The sequence below is a fragment of the Cyclopterus lumpus genome, chromosome 4, assembly GCF_009769545.1.
Source record: "Cyclopterus lumpus isolate fCycLum1 chromosome 4, fCycLum1.pri, whole genome shotgun sequence".
NCBI classification, from domain to species: domain Eukaryota; kingdom Metazoa; phylum Chordata; class Actinopteri; order Perciformes; family Cyclopteridae; genus Cyclopterus; species Cyclopterus lumpus.
In genome coordinates, this window is record NC_046969.1 from 6,911,742 (window position 1) to 6,930,281 (window position 18,540).

Below are 18,540 nucleotides of genomic sequence, written 5' to 3' on the forward strand. Positions count from 1 at the left end.
GGTTAGACTTTAAGCCAGTGGTGGAAGAAGTACTTTTAACTCCTTTTTTTTAAAAGTTAAAATACTATTATTAAACCGTTTATAATATAGAATTATAAATAGTAATTCAACTTCATGTTGCAGCTGGTAAAGATAGCTACTTTCAATTTCATTTGTATACTGATTTAGTAGAAAAATGACTTGATCCACTATCAAAATGGTTCCATTGTTACATTGCCGTTTTATGATGGCAAGACCTCAATTTAACTCAGACTTAGGCACCACACAGAGGGAGATTTTTCACAGGACACTTTATGAAAAACCCATTGAACACACTTGGAATTACGCATCATGACCATTGTTCTCAACATTGTGTTATACACAGCCAACAACTAGAATTGAACCACAAGTGGGACAATCCTCATCCAAAATGTTGGTTTACTGTACGCTTCATTTGACCGATTTTACATACTATTGTCTCATAATTAAATACATCCACTCATTCTGCATGCACATACTAATCCAATCATGGCAAGTAAGGCATGACGAGAAAAGTTTTGGTAGAGAGTATAATTTCATTAATGACTGATGAAGTTGACAAGCCTCTCGCATTACTCTCCATACTAATAAGATAACATGGCCTTCAATAAATGTGGCTTAAAAAAAATAATGTAAACGAGTACTATGCATCCAATTGTTTAGTCACACCTTACTTGCATTACATATTGGATTATTGATGTGTATGTAAAAGTAGCAATTCTCTCAAAAGAAATCAAAGGGTCATGTTCAAATAATTTACTTTTCCGTGTCAAAGAGCCAACATTTCAAGTGGAGAAAGTGAAGAAGGAAAAAAGAAGGGACAAGTCCTGCATTGTCTTTGTGTTCCATGGTGACCTTGAGACAAAAAGTCAGCTTTTTGTTGTAAGGCTTGAATTAAGTCCATTAAGTATTTATAAAGGCAAACAGCAGCTGTCATTTCCTGGATGCTGCTGCCGACTTTTGACCGAGCTCCCTCGCTCTCACGGTGGCCGATTCCACGGCGCTCATGGTGGCTGCTCTCACGCCGCCCTGTTCCAGGGTGTGAAGCCCGTAGATGGTTGTTCCACCTGGGGTGCAGACCTCAGAGCGGAGCTGTGCTGGATGCTTCTCCGACTCGCGTAGCAATCTCCCAGCGCCCTGCAACAGATGGAACAGAGACGAGAATAATGATGGTGTATTCAAATATTGAGCTGGCACAAAAAACACAATTGCTTATGTTGCTACAGTGAAACAAAAGCACAGTAAAACTGACCAGAACAGTTTGGGATGCGATGCTGTGTGCCAGAGCACTTGGCATTCCCATTTTAACAGCTCCGTCTGCCAGCGCTTCAGCAAACAGATACACCTGCAGAGAGGGATCACATGCATCAGAATTAAAAACAATGTTGCTAATGTCCATTACTGCAATTATTAAATTTCATATAGGCTTATTTCTGGCACTGTACAGCGTGTATCAGTGGACAACAATACAGCGAGATCAAATGTTGTTTCCTGGTGGAAGAGAGCTGCTCTCGACCCCACGGGGTTTGAGTGCAGAATCCAAATGGAGCAAAAAGCTGCCGTGGCACGGCACAAGTCACTAGAAATAATGGGCCTCGGAGCACACTGGTTGCGTTGTGTCGGAAAGGACCTTCAGTGTACAATAAAAGCAGATCCAATATTCATTGTGATTATGTAGCGCGAGTAACTTTCCAGTCCCTGCAAGCCGACTTTTTAATGTTGAGGCCAAATATGTCCTTCTAAAACACAGCACACAGTCCAGGGACACTCACAAACGCTACTCCGCTCCCGCTCAGTCCAGTGTGAATGTCGATCCAGGCCTCGGGTCCCTCCTCCACCAAACCACAGCGGTGCAACAAAGAGTGAAGCAGAGCTCCGTCTTCCTGCTTCGCATGGGTTCCCCTCGAAAACAGAAGAGCCCCTTCCTGAACCATACATGGGAGATTTGGCATGAGCCTGATGACAACCGAATTCTCTGGCAGGAGCTTGGAATTAAAAGAGTGGAGAAGAGTGTTTTAGAGCAGCACAAAACCACCATTTATTTGAAACGGCATTACACATGGGCCCTCACCTCTTCCAATGTTGTCAGTGTTACTCCTGCTGCCACAGACACAATAATGTGTCGGTCAGTGACGTGTAGGGAGATCTCATTTAGGACTGGTGAAACCAGGTGAGGTTTGACTGCGACAAAGACCACGTCTGACCCAGAGACCACCTCTACGTTAGAGTGAGTGACTGCAATCCCGAGCTCCTGAAAGCCAATGGAAGGGACGTTACTCCCACCACCATGTAGAAACACTCAGGAAGAATAATGGTTCACCTGGTTTTATATGACGAGGTCAATGAAACAGGATACAAACAGGACCACTACACAGAGACAGGCGTTCGGTTAGATCACATTCTCCGTTTGACATTAATTCATGTCAAACAATTGGAACTAAAAGTCACAGTTTGAGTCAGGTCAGTGAGAAAAAAGTACCCGGAGCTTCACAAGGCTCATAGGGAATATAATCTTTCAATTACATATGTATTTATCACATACATTACAGTGTATTCTACTTAACTTTAGTTGTTTTTTTCAGCAATACTGGTCAGCTATGACTGTTTGCAGCCATCAGGTGCACAAATGTCGTATGTGATGCAGTGCAAAAGACAAACCTTTGCTTCTCTCAGTAGCATCTGTGTTAAAGCTGAAAGTATTAGTCATTAAATGTAAAGTTGACTGGAAGTCAATTGGAAGCTATGTTGATTTTTTTTTAAAACACATTTTCAAGGAAAAGCATTATCTGGTCCCAGCTTCACCACTGTATGTCTGTCTCAGTGTTCACTATACAGCTTATATATTTTGATTATGGACAAGCTAACTTAAAATGGGAAGTGAGATGGCTTGTGATGAAAGTGAATTGAATATCTTTGGTTTTTGGCCTGTTGGTCAAATAAAAACAAACAATTTGTAAACGTCACCGTGGCATGACACTTCATAGACAAAACAATTAGTCATTTGTATCAACCTAATAACATTGTATTTTGAGACAGACCTATCTGGATACACTTTTGTTTTGCCAGCTCAGCTTACTGTTGTGTAAACTTGACACCCTGGAAATGTAAATCTATTTGATGACAGAATATGATGTTCTATTAATTCACGCACACACATTTCTAATTTAAGAATATGACTTGCTAATTCCTGCACATGAGTTATTGATTTGTACCCTGAAATTACTGTATCGTATGCACACATAAACTTTTTTTTTTTTTTTTTTTTAAACGAGATCAGCACTACAATGGATTGGTTTGCAGGCCCAACAGCCATTCACAAGTAACCTTAAGTTATGAACAGAAAGCATGATCTGAACTACAACTGCTCACTGTCCTGCAACACCAACCCATCGCACTGAACTGGGAAAGAAAGTACCTGAAAGCGGCCAAGGTTCCTGGAGGATGGTGCGCTCACTCTGACGTTTACAGGAAGAACATTTCCTATAAAAGGGAACACACAAGAGACCGTGACCGTCTGTATTTAGAACCCGTCTGCTCCATTTCAATGACTCTTCCCCCGTCCCCCCCTCTCCCCTTCTCCCCTTCTCCCCTTCTCCCCTCTCTCTCTCTCTCTCCTTACCTGCCAAGATGCCCTTTGCAATGCCGAAGGCCATGTTCCCTGCACCAATGAAACCAATCTTCAGCTGCGAGTCCATCTCAGGGTCCATTTTGATCTAAAGAAAACAGAGAAGAAAAAGTAGAGAACAGATTTGAGCGGAAACATTAACAACTGGTTACATCATAATTTGACTATGGGTGTGAAATCAAAGGATGGCCGATAACACAAGAGCTATCATGACATGTTCCCCACGGTGAGAATGGTATCACACATACACCACGATTCGGTTACATTCGATTAGAAAATTAAAAGCTGCAAATATCAGTAAATTAGTCGAGTTAGACAACGGCCGGAAATTTATACAGCAAGTATTTTGGTAATCGAGTCTCTGTGGTTCCAGCTTTTATATATATGAAGAGTTCATTCTTTTATTTGTCGTTTATGATCGTAAACTTAAAACTTTGGGTTTTGGACTGTTTGTCAAAGCATTTTGAACACATCACCATGGCAAGATGGAAGTTATAACCAGCATATTTCTGATACGTCATTGACAAAACAATGAGATAATCAGCAGATTAATTTATAGCGATGACAAAAATAAAATCACAAATAATATATTTTTAACTGAGTCCAAAAGCAACGCCGTAAACTGGTTTCTTTTCTTTAATATCTGGAATCAGTTATACATTTATTAAATGTATTGTCATGTTAAAGGCAGCATTTTACAAACTTGTTGTCACTTGTCAAATGTCTCAGTTTTTTATATTATAATATCTTTGGCATCTGACGCTTTCCCACTCAAAGCATAACAATGACAGTGGAGGAAATTCCACACACACAAAATAATTTCTTAAGATTTTACAATATTATTATTCAAGCGTTTTGAACGGCACTTGTGAATGTTTTCTTTAATATACATCTTAACTAGTTGTCTCCATTAGATTACCTGTTTAAATAATAGATCACACATTTTGTTTTTCATCACACTGCATTATAGAAGTGTATTTATTCTATCCATATTGATATAAATAGGGTGGACAGATGTTACTGTCAGTAACATCTCAATAGAGAAAAACACAATCAACATCACCACACAGTTGAGTCAACGCCGCTCTAAAACTACACAGCACTCATCCACGGCGGATTCCACGCAGGACGTTTCCACTTGACCCAGTTTGAGTGAGGTGTACCTAGCAAGTGACCGTATGTCAACACAACCCAGAGACACGTTCACAGTCGGGCAATGAGCGCATGCATCTAGACAACACATGAGGAGAAATGGAGAGGAAAAAAAACAAAAACAAAACACGGGTGTGATTGAATGACACCGCTACGTCGCGTCCGCGGCGTCGCTGCCTACAATTAAGCCCAGGTTCTGGGCGGCATTGTCCGGGCCGGGCTGCGGCCAGCGCAGCACGGACGCGTCTCCGTCCGAGTCTTCCATCACGTCGTCGGTCCTGTCGGAGTTCACTCCGGCTCCGACCAGCTGCGGGTGCCTGGACTCCATGATGGCCACCATCGTCTTTTCGTACCGCCACCAGCCCTGTATCTTGGTCGGCGCCGGAGAGTCGGGCTCTCTTTTGCACTTGTAATACGCACTTTTGAGGAGTTTCCAGCGAAACTTCAGCTGGTCCACAGACCTGTGGTAACCGGCCGCCGTCATCCTCCGGTGAGCCACCTTGAAGAGCTTGTTGTTCCTCACTTTCCGCCCGTCCAAGCACTTCTTCATGTCCAGCTCCTTGAGGATGTCCAGAAACAACTCCGTCTCCTTCACGTCCCAGTTCTGCTTCTTGATGCCGGACTCGTCCATTGCTGCAGACGTTGGCCCGGAGGCAGCGGGAGGTCCAGTCGGCGAGGGTGCTAGTTGGGTGCTAGCATGTCTGGCGGAGCGGTGCTGTGGCTAGCACCCGGCTGTAAGCAGTGTGCGGTGTATAGTGCCTCCAGGACGGGAAAGGAGAGTCGATAAAATGTTAAAATCCTGTGTTGAAAAAAAGCACCATAGCAGAAAACCAGCCCCGATGCTGCATCTGACGCTAGCTAGCAACACAATAATCCAGCACAGATTAGAAATACAATGCACGTGTTACTTGTTGACTGGACAACCATAAAATAACACGGGGTGACATAAACACCATGTCACGCGGTGTTGTGAATAACACCAGCTTTACGTTGGTGGTAGGATAGTTATTCACCTGAGGGATTTTTTCTGAATGGCTGACGTCCAACGTGTTATCAAAGATCAAACGGTAGTTGAGTTGAAGCTGTCTCTCGGGTCGAAAACACCCGCAGCGTCCGGAACCAACCAGTTGAATTCCAGGGAACTATCGGTGGGTTCGTTATTTTTACTCCTGTGTTGCTGCACCGGGTGGGCGGGGCTCATACGTGTTATACCCACACAGGATTCCGCCTTTTAGTGGTCCGTTTCACGTGTGGTATAAATCTAACACACGTCCGTCCCCCCACCTCCACCCCACAAAAACGCGACTCTTCCCATTGGCTGTGTCCTGGTCTTTATACATTGATGAGGTATAGGACCAACAAAAAAAAAATCGACTGTCATTTCGATCAGCTGTGAGAGGGAGACGGCAGCCCCAAGGATCTGCAAAGACAGGTACATGATATAGCAATGTTTTAAAATGTGCATTTCATCCAGCGTGCATAGAAAAAGCAAGGTAATTAATTTATAATGATCATTCTTGCATATAGTGGATCAAAGTTGTTGGTTACCTTGTTGCTCCTTTCCTTTTGCGCATTTGATGGGTGCTTAAAACGGACGGGAATTAATAATTGCGTCCTGGTAGATTTCAATGCGCGTTTCCCCCCCTCATTAGTAAAGTGTAATGTAAATGTGTATTTCGTTGATGCGTAAATGTTGTTATGGTGGTCCACGCCAGTGCAGCAGCGCAGACATGCCCGGGCAAAGCCTCAGTGTGATCCTCATGAATACACGTTTTGTTAGTGTCAGCGTGCATGCATAAGATCCCATTTCCTTTATATAAAACGAAATCTGTAATGCTGCACATTGTCAATGTAATCGTTCAAAACAATGGTCCTGTTGTCGCCATCTGGAGACCTTCTTGACATTTTGTCAGGAGTCAGCCCACTCAGCACGTTTCTGGAACTAGCAACCCGTAGCTCGGTGCTATCAGAAAAAGACAGATAGCAAAAATCAAGAGGACTCCACACAGATTATAAATGTCTTTTCAAAATCCTTCTGCACCAAAGCATCACTGAGATATGAGCCAAAGAACACAGCAACATGAATCGATTTAGCGCTTACAGTCACAAATGTTGCTTCTTTTTGGCTGCTTTTTGTTGAAAAAAATCATTTTTCTTCTTCTAATCAACAAAGACTGCTATATTTGGATGTATTGAACACTATAAGTAATATAAAAGTGAAATATATGGTTTGGTACAGGAGAAAATTTAAAATGCCCATTTCGCCTAATTTATCTGTACTAAAACCCCTAACTTTGTTCTGCTTTACTTTTTCAAAGTCACACTTTGCAGAGAGACTGGTCACATATTGTGCTATGATCTCTAATGTGCTTTGCTGTTTTTGGGCATCCTTCCAGATAATCATCCTGAAAGTGCTTCATTTTTTCTAGGCAAACCTGAAAATTCAACTTTTGCAGTCTTTCATCTTTATTTACTCTTAACCAGATATATATATATATATATAATTTTTTTTTTTTTAAATTAGTACACATCTGAACAGAAGCCCACTTGGGTTGCCTTATTATAACACCAACATTATTCAAATAGCCTTTGTGGTTGCAGAGCTAAACCCTTTTTGGTTTGGGTATGATATTTCAAGCAGAAACCTCTAAAATAGCTTGGGGCTTAAAAGGTTAATACTTGGACATTTTAAGCACAGTGCAAACTTCCTCCCGTGAGTTGAGGCTGAATTGTTGGTTATCTTGACAAGATTTCAGATGGTGATGTGACGACCGTCTCTGCCACTGGTTGTTATCCCTGCAGGTGGGCGTGGCAGAGACGGTCATCAGGAGAGTGGGGACACCTGTGTCAATTAGTAGCACTGGAAGCACGTGTGCCAGTGCTCTCTCTTAAAAGGCCCTCTGGTCTGAGCTGGTCCCCTTCTCTGGAGACACCTGTTTGGCTCTCTGTTCAAAATTATGGTTTGTCTCCACACTATACAACATTACACACACACTTTCCACTCATGCACTCACCTCCGCTACTGAAAGTACTGACTCCACACGCCACTGTTAGCCAAAGTTAAATAAACCCTTTTTGTTAAACTACTCGCTTGTGTATATCTCCCTTTTTTGTCAAGGCCGTGCGGCCCGGTTCGTGACTGATGTAAGTAAAATCAGGCAGTTACACAATGTAGCTATTAAATATGTTGAGTCTTTTCTAAAAAGTTAGTAAAAAATGTAGTTATTCAAGAATAAAGTTAAACATGGACTACCAAGTTCCTATAAATTGTTTGGGACGCTTGTGTAATAAGAAGCGTGAGCTATTGTTGACTTTCAATATTAATTGTAAGTAGAAAAAAAAAAAGTAAATGGCTCCCGTGGCACATGAACAGATGCAGTAGTTATTTAATACATTTCCGTAATCTCAAACTGACTTGATATCTTGAAGTAGCTCAACTTTAAGAAATTTGACAATATAAAATACATCTGAACCAAGTAACGGATGAATCCAGGACGACGCTAGAATAATTTTTTTTCTTTTGCGTTGTCATTTAATGCTGCAAATCTCTTGCCCTTTAAAGATTGAAGGGATGCATTGATGATGCATTCTTCTTGTGTTCTGCTCCAGACATGGGCCCTCTCCTGGTCCACCACCGGTACTTGCTGCTGATCTGCATGCTGGCCTGTTGGAGTCCTGCAGTCAACGGGTTGTTTGAGTGGCTGAAAGGAACGGAGGCGCCTCCAGCAGCAGCAGCAGCAGCAGGACCTCCTCCTCCTCCATCTGCAGCAGAAGTCCCAGCACTTCTTGCAAAGGATGCCCGGTTTGAGATGACGACTGCAGATGAGAGGTTTTTGGCTGAGTCAAAGCTGATGGAGCTCAGCCCATTGGACAGCTGTCATTACAGGGTAAACTAGACATTCAGGCTTTCTCAGTATTTGGCTGAAAAACCACTTAGTCACGTATGCAACCTGTTTTTAAAAATAAAAAAAAAATAAAAATGTATTCATCTAACAATTAATTATTTAATTTAATAAATAAAATAAAATGTGTCTAAAAATAGTGGAAGAGGATCAAATTGCTCGTTTTGATCGACAAAAACACGCGCATACAATTTACTATGATTTCTTTTAACACAAAAACCCCAACACAATTCTCATTGGGACCTGCTAATGTTTCGGATTTTCTTTTGTTCAAAAACAAGTTGAGAGACCCCTGCTGTAAAGGCGTTTGGACATGTTTATCCAATGACGGCAGCTCTCTCTTTGGTACACCTTCGCTGGTTTCTACCGTGACATTTCAATAAGGCGCTGTGCTCCGCAGGTGGTGGCCCAGCTGAAGGCGAGCTGTGAACGCCTCCCGGAGGAGCAGCTCGCGAAGCTCGGAGTCGTACTGTTTAATTGCCAGGCGGAGACGGAGGGGCGCCGGACCTACCCGTGTACAGAGCAAATGGTAAGATGGTTGTCATTGTGTTTTACACTCTACATGTGTTTTGGGTATTTGTGGAGCGCTCTCATTTTGATGTTTCAGACTATTAAAGAGTGCACAGCAGACATGGATTCAGACACGTGGAACGCCTACCACATCGTGAGCAACAGGGCGCGCTCTGTTTGTTACGCGACGCGGCAGCAGCTCTTCCGGCGCCGAGCGGAGCAAACTGTAAACGCTCTCATCTCCACGGCCACGAGCCAGCTCGATACAATGAAGGACCTGAAGGTAGATTTCCAATTTCTTATCAACATTTTTTTGCCATGGCATCTTCATGTGCATAGGATGCCGTTTGATTGAGCTCTGATCGTAGTGTTTTGTGCCAGGAGGGCCAGCTGGCGCTGAAGGAACTGACCGCAGCCTCCTTGGACAAGCTGTTGGACGGTCACGGTGCTCTGCAGGCCCAACAGGGGAAGCTGTACGAGGGCCAGGGGCAAATGGAGAGTTCAATGAGGGACAACCTGGAGCGTCTGGGCCAGGAAAAGGCCCTCATTGCCTCTGGACAGGAACTGGTAGCCCAGCTCATTCAGGGCATTACAAAGAGAATGGGTGAGGGCGCGCACGTATTTCACACTGACAAATATTTAGTGTGTTTTTAGACATTACGTTTGACAAGCTGAGTGTATGAAGTGTCGACATACCAAAATGTGTGCCTGCTTTCGGGCTTTACATTGCTGTGGTTGCAATCTTAGTATTTGTAAGCACATATAGGCACACTCCTTACTATAAATCACACAACTGGTTCATAAATATGACAAAGTGGTGGATGAAACGATAAGAATGCCTGTATTATATTTATTCCTTTCGGCCGGCCTTCCTGTCCCCTTTTAGAGAATGTGAGTGAACGCCTGCAGGTCCAAGGCTCAGAGGTGCAGGACAGCCACAAAGCGATTGTTAAAGACCTCACAGATGTCAGACACCAAGCTCAGGACATCCACCAAAAAATTGGTAATGGAATCTGAATTCATCACACTTAAAAAAAAAAAAAGAATTATATTCCAACTCGCCGTTGAAATCAGCGTTGTCTTTACATTTTTTTTAAATTTCTTTCCTCTGCACCTGATCAGATCACAGTATGTCAGAGTTTCTGCGGTACCAGGACCAGACCTCGCAGTACTACACTGACCTGATGAACCAACTGGAGCGCATGAACGGCACCTTGGGAGCCACGCTGCACTACCTGGATGACATGCAGAGCCGGATTGAGGAGAGGCTTCACATGATCCAGGGCTACCTTGGCTGGGCAGGTGAGCCCTCACACCCACAGTGCAGTGACCACGTTTGTCATCTTTTCTGCAATCAATTAATTGTAATTTTTTATTTTTTTAATTAAATACTTTTGGTCTGATACAACATTGAGCTGAAGTGATTTAATTGAACATATAGAAAAGGATTCGGCAACTGCTTTTTATCATCAATCCACTCATTTTAACATCTCTCAATGTAGGGAACTGATGCTTTTATTTGTTGTATAAGTTAGTAAACTGGATTGGATGTTAAAAGCATCTTCTACTACACATGGTGCCAAAAAACTAACTTCCATTAAAACATTATTTAAATAGGTGTTTGTTTCGTTGGTAACAAATGGGCTAAATGTTGTCGTCCTCCCATAGAGTATTAAGATTGTATTTCTTATTTAATTTCTCTTGTGCTTCTTGCCATTTCAGGTTTGAGCCTGACAGCCATGTGGACGTGTATCGCACACACGGGCTACTTTGTCCTGTGCGCCGTGCTGCTGACGTTCCTGCGTTGTCCCGGTTTCTCTCGAGCCGCGCTGCTGCTCACCGTGTCTCTCAACGCGGTGGCCGAGGTCAACCAGCAGCCGGCGCTGGATCTCACCGGCCTCAGCCTGCTGCTGCTCATTCTCGCTCTGGGTACAGACTTGAAGATGCTTACCGGGCAAATACAGCGGCCTAAATGTTCTCATGGATTTCTCACAATGTTTAAAATAATGTTTTATCCATATCGACAGGTCACTGGTTTGTCAGTCAGTTGTGGGCGTGCCTCCAGATCAGAGTAAAGCCGGCCTCCGCGCTGCCACTGGCCCCATGTGACGTTGTGGAGCCACTGAAGCAGCCAGTCTCATCCGGCCACTCGTATCCAACGTCGTCCACACCGCAGAAGTGAGTCTTCATAATGTCTTGTTTGGTCAACCGAACGGTCCAAAAGATATTAAATTTACACAAAAGCAGATCATACTTGTTTGTATGGCATGTTTGCTTTAAACATTAATTGTCAACGCAGTTGCTGATTTAATTATGTTAATTGTTTAATCAAATAATTGTGTAACCATTTCAGCTCAGACACGGTCTTAATGATATGTGCTTCTATGTTTGTACTTTGTTTTATTTGTAGTCTCTTATTCATTCTTTCAGAGATAAAAACAATTGCTTCATGGCGCAAGATGACCTGTTGAATCAAGACAGCTTCACATCAGGTTTGACATGTACTGCAGCTAAAAGGAAAAACATTTAAAAATGTGTAACTGGGGGTGAAGTATTCTGTGACACCCCCATTTGATTCAGTCACTCATTGTCTTTGTGTCCAGGTAACTTTGGCATTTCTGCAGTGTCTCCTCCTCACCGGATCCCAGAGTCCAGGTTCATGCCGATTGTTAATCACTCCACTCCCCGGCTCCCACCACAACCAGTTCTTTCAGCGGTGAGCAAATGGGGACGTCACATGAGGGATGGCTACATTTGTATCTATTTACAGTACATCCATTTGACATTTTATTTTACAGGCTCTGGTTGCTGATGTCCCCCCAAGAAACCTCGGAGGTCTTTTTGATGCAGTGAGCGGCTCTCATGAATTCGCAAACAACTCACGAAGTGCGAGTCCGACCCCGTCGCACGTCAGCAACAGGTCAGGATTTTTAGACTGATCACTCACAAGCATGGTATAGGAAAATGCTTTGATTCGGCGTTTTGACTTCCCTTTTTCCTGCAGCTCTCTATCGGGCCGTCAGCTGTGCAATGGGGTCACAAAGACGGGGAAGCCCTGTAAGAAGAGAGCCGTGCCAGGACAGGAGTACTGCAGAGTCCACGAAGGAGGGCACACCTCTTATGTTAAATGAGCACTACACTTTAAATCTTTTATTGCCATGTTTTTAAACTGTTCTGAGTCTGTATGTTGCTAGAGGGCCTGCTCTGCAAAATAGTCAACTTTATTATGATGTCATTGTAAATTATTCTGTTCTCTTTTTTTAAAATAAATTATTTCTTTGCCTAATTCAACTGAATTAAATCGTTGTTTTAAATGTTATCTTACTGGAAGATATGAAAACCTAAAATGATCTGATATCAGCATGTGGCATATCTTTTAAAAGATTCAGGCAAGACACTGGAATAAAACATTTATTTTCCTCAGTGTAAAAATAACCAAGCATCCACCAAAACCGTGGTACATTAAATACAGTGAAAGCTAGACCACCTAAACTTCAAAGAATGAATATAATTTAGTGATTACATGCTGAAAAGGATTTATAATTACTGTAAAGTCCAGCTTCTGGATTCCAAAGCCGAAAGTCATTTAACTGAAATAACCACAATAGTGAAAAAGATCTACAGGTAGACTATTTCTTCATGTACCCGAAAGAGACATGAGCCTAGATGGTGTTACAGAGAACTTCAGTCCAAATCATTGAGTGACATCCATCTAACTTTTCAGATGGAACCCGACCCCCACCCCCTCTCCCTGTTTCTTCCAGCCCTCTCCACCGTCAGTCTTCAGCTTCTATTCCAACCGAGCCGGCCGACAGACTTTGTACCAACTTGGTTGCCATAGTTTTCACTTCCGGGCGGATTCGTAGTTGGCAACAAACCAATCACAGGTTTCCTTTAAAGCTGTAAGATAGTCGGAAAAAATAAGTGAAGACGGGCAGATGTAATCAAAACCATACTTGTTGATCAAGTGCAGTATTTTTAATTTCTGCACTGATGGCATCTAAGCAGCCACACACACACACACGTCAGTCCCACCTTGTTTGAAGGGTGTGAAGGTTAAGTCCGGCTGGTAGCGGCGCAACTTTGCATTGCTGGCTGTCTTTTTGAACTGGCCATCTGCTTTACTGGTATCAAACTAAAAGGTCAAGGTAAGGACATGGAACTGGCGATAGAAAATATTTTAAATGGTTGCTTTGATTATAAAAACTATATAAGACTATGGTAACAATTATACACAAGTCCTGTTAAATACAAAATGCATGATATTTTAACAATTTTGCTCAATGTGCAACAAGCAAAAACCATCAGCACATTCTTTTATACTGGGGATCACTACACCAAAAACATGGAACATAATTTGATTGCCAGGAGTCTGATCCAAGAGGATGTTTACCGAATAACCCTGCTGAATATAACTTGAAGTCGCCTCAAGTCTTTAACGAAGGTCGAAGTTAAATGTCTCTAAAAAGTTGCTTTGACGTCAATTAACTTGGCATGATCAAAAGGATACCACCACTTCCCCTTTGAAGTCCACTGCTTGCACAACTGCTTCTGCCGCTTCTTTTATGGACACTTCTTCCTCCTCTCCAACTGGAACCAGTGGACACGACACAGACAATCATAACTATGAAGTCAATTCGGCGTTCACTATGGATATGCTGTGTATGAAGACTCACCGGAGAGAATGATTGGATCCACCTCTGGATACTCTCTCATGACCCACAGGAAGAGACGAGCCAGGTCCAAAGAGTAGATGAACTGTCTTCTGGGAGTGCCAGAACCGCAGACCACGAGGGGCTTCCCCTCCTCTGATCATGCAAAGAAATGAGGACACTGTTTATATGGATCCCCCATTATACCCTGCTGTTTTTCACTCCTATCAAATATATGGTTACAACACAACTTAATAAGCTTTCTAAAACAAAACTATTAAAGTGTAAGAAAGTAGACATGTAATGTATTTTAATGACATTTGTTATTTTTACATTCAGAACGCAATCAATACATAAAATAAATCACATTTTTTGGGGGGAGAAGCAACACTGGACTGAGTTTTTTGGTTGGATATTTTCTTGAATCTAGTCTTGATTGTTTCTCCAACGTTACCGACCCCAGCTATAAGAAGTGATGTGTAGTTAGTCTCGTTAATAATCCAATACAAAGTGAGCTAGATATATTCTAATTTGAAAAATAAAATAAAAGAGTGCTGAAAGATATTTGTGGTGTATCAATAGGATAATTATATATATATATATATATATATATATATATATATATATATATATATATATATATATATATATAAAAAAAGAGAATGTGACTTACTTTGAGCAATGTATGCTTTGTGTATGAGGCCTGGCAGCACATGACCGTCTTCAATGCTGAAGTTGTCGTGGGGACCAAACACATTAGTGGGAATCACAGCTGTATGGCATCGCCCATGCCGCTCGAAATACGCCCTGTGAAACAGAGTTTTACAGACGATGCCTTTTGACGCAACATTGGGAATATACAAAACATGTTTACGGCACAAAGCCATCAGTTCCCACCTGTTATGAACATCAATCATTCTCTTTGCATAGGCATAGCCAAAGTTCGACTCATGAGGTGGACCGTTGTGGATCTTGTGCAAAGAAAATAAAGTAAAGATGGTTGCCATTTACTGATGAACACATACGTTTACCATGGTCTGATGAACACATACGGGTCTGTTACCATGGTCTCATCAATAGGGTAGTTGGTCTTATCAGGAAAGATGCAGGTGGACAGGCAGGAAACAACCTTGACCACGCCAACTTCATGTGCGGCCTGCAGCACGTTATCATTGATGTAGATGTTGTTTCTCTGGAGGGGACAGACACATCCGTTTAGAACAGAAAACGGATCCAAAATCAAGTACACAAATGACATGATGCAACAAATTGCACTCGCAACAAACATTGAACAACCTTTCCACACACCCGCGCTAGCTTATCAGCAGTGATAGCAAAAGCGTGGCTCTCCTCATACCCAAAAATCCAGGTTGCATCTCATGTTCTTGAAAAGACCCCCAACCATAGCAGCCAGGTGAATGACGTGGGTTGGCCGATGTTTCTCAAACGCAGCCATCGTCTCCTCCTTGTTCCTGAATAGAGGCCACAATAACACAGAATGAGGACAAGTGCAGAGAGGCAGTCTCCAAATTGTGTGTGTAGGTACCAACAACATGCATTTGCATAATGGAAGTATTCTCTCACATGAGGTTGGCATCTTTGGAGGAGAGGAATATCCATTCCTCGCCCTCCTTGGCTCCCCCCTCCTCTTTGACCACATGCTGTATGGCCCTGCCCACCAAGCCGGAGCCTCCCGTTACCAACACCCTCAGTGGAGCGGCAGGATCACCCAGACAGCTCATCTAGAAAAAGCAATGCACAACCATAATCAATGGAGCGTAAGCGTCATACAAGCGCAATATGATTGATAGTCAGGTTACTGCGATGAACTGCCGACTTTCGGCCAAATGCGTCTGTTGTCGTAGTTACGGCAGCTGTTGAGAATAGCAAGAGAACACGTAGCTGTCCTCACGAATGCCGTATTGTTTACTTCTTCAATGCAAAGTCAGACCTTCTGGTCTACAGTCTCTGGTCTAAACATACCGGACTAGACGTTGTAGAGTCTTTTGAGAGAAAGAGTCCACTCGAGTTGAAACTTTGCATGTTTATGTGTTGAAACAGGAAGTTAGCAAATTGCCCATCCTTTGAAATAAAGTTGGTAAAATAACAAAACAACTTATCGACTTTGGCGCCTGTTTTGTAGTACAGTAAAAAAAAAAAAAAAGGGAGGAAAAAAAAATATATAAATATGTTCAATTTACAGGATTCAAATTCATTGGGTGGAAAAACATTTGCAAGTTGGAGACCTTACAACTGCGCCAAGATCGGCTAAGTTTACTCTGTTGTAGGTATACAATGAAAACTGGTCAAGCCAGCCTCCACTTCGAAAAAAAGTCAAGCCAGGCCGCACGCACGTTTTTTCTCAGTACACGTATATACTAGGCATTACGGTAGGTAAAAACTGACTTCAAAATAAGAGCAAACTTCCGGTGAACGTGATATGACGAATTAGGCCTTTAAATACAGATACAGTAATAGATTAAACTAAATGAATGGATGAAAATCTAATCTGAAATTAGAGGTAAATTGTCATGGAATTTTAAATTAGCTCAAGAAAGAGTTGTTGAAGGCATTTCATTTCATTTTCATTTTTTATTTGAACATCAGAATTTTCTAATCGTCTCTGAGTGACAACTTGAGTTGGTCTATGTGGTGGAAATCAACCTTTTGAATTTCATTATTCAATTTCAAGTATTTATTTCTTTTATTGAACAGATACTTGGAATAATTCAAGTGAATGGATAGAGCTCTTTCCCCACAGAAGGCAATTCTGAGGCAAATTCGTAATTTGTGATATTGGGCTATATAAAATAAACTGAATTGAATTAGATGGTTCAGATGTCTAATCACGGAAAAAGGTTTCAGAAAGTCTATATGCACATTGTTTCGGACCCTTCGAAGGCATCCTCCTCTGCCCGCCGAGTCCAGTCTTGGTTTGTGCTCGGTGGGTGCTGCCGTTTCCAAAGAAGAAGGTTAAGTAGGGAAATCAGGATGACACCATGTCAGAAATAAGATACATTTGGCAAGATAGATTTGTTATTTGGGTTTGGCGAGTTCGCATGGCACCAAGTTTGTAATGTCGGGATTACAAGAGACAAGTTAAATCAGCTGGCTGATTCCCCCAGCCCTCAACATGATCCTCCCCTTACTTCCAACCCACTCACTCTCATCCTTCAGCCTTTTGACCCCCTCCCCTCTTCCTTAATCAAGGCATGCCTCCCCTCACTCTCCCCTCTTTCTCCCCTCACAAACATCATTAATTCCACACTATCCTCTGGTCTCATACCCCCCGCACCCCTGCAATTAGACATTAATTGCCTCATGAACTTTTCAAGTCAGCTCAAGGAGATTTTGACGGGTTCCCATTTTGAAATCAAATGTCTTGATTGTCTCTGAGAGGCATCTTGAGGTGGTCTACTATGCATAATAAGTGAGATTAGTTTGTAACTATGGACCATTCTTTTTAAAATATAATCTAAAGTTAGACATAAATGGTCTCGTGAACTGATTTGAAGTCAGCTGAGGAAGAAGACTTTGACGGGCTTTCATTTAGAAATCAAACATCATCATGTCTTGATTCTCTCGCATCTTGAGGTGGTCTGCTATTAATCTCAAGTGAAATTAGTTTGTAATTTTGGATAATTTCCTTTCAACTCTAATCTGACATTACAGACACATTTGTTCATGAATGTGATTTTCTAGAGCTTTTATTTTGAAATGCTACATCAGAATGTCCCAATATTTGATGAGTTACCTTTCATTTTGTTTAATGTATTACTATATATGTATTTACATGGGTATTACCTGATTATTACGTTCACCGGAAGTCTGCTCTTATTCTGAAGCTAGTTCTTACACGCTCTTACCGTAATGCCTAGTATATAACTGTTACGCGTACCGAAAAATAAATTGCGGGCTGGCTTGACTGTTTTTCGAAGTGGATGCTGGCTTGACCGCAGTCAATGAAATAAGGCAAGGCAAAGTTTATTTGTATAGCACATTTCAACAACAAGGCGATTCAAAGTGCTTCACATAAAAACATTAAACGCATCAAAACATAATGGAAAAGAAAACAAGATTTAAAAACAACCATTAAAACATTTAAAACAGTCAAATAGCAAGAAATATAATACAAGTTGCATATAACGTACCGTCGTCAGCAGTCGCCACGAAAGCCAACCAGATCAATGTGTGACTACACTGCAGCTAGTCACACCCAAATAACAAACACTGTCCAACTTAGTATAGCTAACTTAATGATCTTACCTCGCTGTTCGGGTATTCACAAGGCGGACTTGTTTGTTGCTCCCCTTCTTATATCAGCCTGTGGTTGATACCTGCTTCTCGTTAAAGAGCAGCCTGAACTGAACGGTATCGTTCAAGCCAGCGAAACTAACGTTATCAAAGTAGATGTCCGCTCATGCTAGCAGGTAAATAACAGTGTCAATAACCGCTGCACGCGCTCCTTTCAGCGTTAGACTCGAGCTGGTTCAACTCAAACCCGAGTGTGGCAGCTAAACGCTGTAACGCAAGTAACAGTGTTGTTCTTTTCTTCCGCCTAGTGCAGTGACATGACGTCGTTAACTCGAAGCTGAACTGAAAGTATAAAGTTATTTCTCACCCGTTAAGAGCGAGAATGTGGAACTCCGGCTTCCGGTCATAACCTTCAAAGTAAGGGTTT

The 18,540-nt window shown here is 42.2% G+C and overlaps 3 protein-coding genes across 6 annotated transcripts; 1 reads left to right on the plus strand and 2 right to left on the minus strand.

Annotated features, from left to right (window-relative positions):
* Nucleotides 1–273: 273 nt before the first annotated feature.
* On the minus strand, nucleotides 274–6,047 carry pycr3 (pyrroline-5-carboxylate reductase 3). Of its 3 annotated transcripts, none has more exons than XM_034530625.1 (8): nucleotides 5,809–6,047; nucleotides 4,977–5,554; nucleotides 3,638–3,731; nucleotides 3,434–3,498; nucleotides 2,090–2,269; nucleotides 1,791–2,003; nucleotides 1,271–1,363; nucleotides 274–1,155 (listed from the first exon to the last, which is right to left on the minus strand). In XM_034530625.1, the coding sequence occupies exons 2-8, from the start codon at nucleotides 5,424–5,426 to the stop codon at nucleotides 952–954; spliced, it is 1,299 nt and encodes a 432-aa protein (XP_034386516.1). In that variant the 5' UTR covers nucleotides 5,427–5,554; nucleotides 5,809–6,047; the 3' UTR covers nucleotides 274–951. The 3 variants fall into 3 exon arrangements, with proteins under 3 accessions (XP_034386516.1, XP_034386517.1, XP_034386519.1); XM_034530626.1 differs by having other exon boundaries at nucleotides 4,977–5,594; XM_034530628.1 differs by lacking the exon at nucleotides 4,977–5,554 and having other exon boundaries at nucleotides 5,809–6,030.
* On the plus strand, nucleotides 6,032–12,498 carry bmb (brambleberry). 2 transcript variants are annotated; one of them, XM_034530624.1, is made up of 14 exons: nucleotides 6,032–6,227; nucleotides 7,598–7,755; nucleotides 8,405–8,682; nucleotides 9,098–9,226; nucleotides 9,305–9,490; nucleotides 9,589–9,811; nucleotides 10,094–10,210; nucleotides 10,330–10,509; nucleotides 10,930–11,136; nucleotides 11,235–11,385; nucleotides 11,638–11,699; nucleotides 11,811–11,923; nucleotides 12,006–12,127; nucleotides 12,212–12,498. In XM_034530624.1, the coding sequence occupies exons 3-14, from the start codon at nucleotides 8,407–8,409 to the stop codon at nucleotides 12,336–12,338; spliced, it is 1,893 nt and encodes a 630-aa protein (XP_034386515.1). In that variant the 5' UTR covers nucleotides 6,032–6,227; nucleotides 7,598–7,755; nucleotides 8,405–8,406; the 3' UTR covers nucleotides 12,339–12,498. The 2 variants fall into 2 exon arrangements, with proteins under 2 accessions (XP_034386515.1, XP_034386514.1); XM_034530623.1 differs by lacking the exon at nucleotides 7,598–7,755 and having other exon boundaries at nucleotides 6,033–6,227.
* A 104-nt stretch (nucleotides 12,499–12,602) lies between these two features.
* Nucleotides 12,603–18,499, minus strand: LOC117729499 (GDP-L-fucose synthase-like). The gene is made up of 10 exons (XM_034530629.1): nucleotides 18,126–18,499; nucleotides 15,444–15,601; nucleotides 15,217–15,331; nucleotides 14,923–15,051; nucleotides 14,757–14,830; nucleotides 14,533–14,666; nucleotides 13,884–14,015; nucleotides 13,718–13,797; nucleotides 13,243–13,342; nucleotides 12,603–13,107 (listed from the first exon to the last, which is right to left on the minus strand). Exons 2-10 carry the CDS (start codon nucleotides 15,599–15,601, stop codon nucleotides 13,052–13,054), a joined length of 978 nt encoding a protein of 325 aa, XP_034386520.1. The 5' UTR covers nucleotides 18,126–18,499; the 3' UTR covers nucleotides 12,603–13,051.
* Between the last annotated feature and the right edge of the window lie 41 nt (nucleotides 18,500–18,540).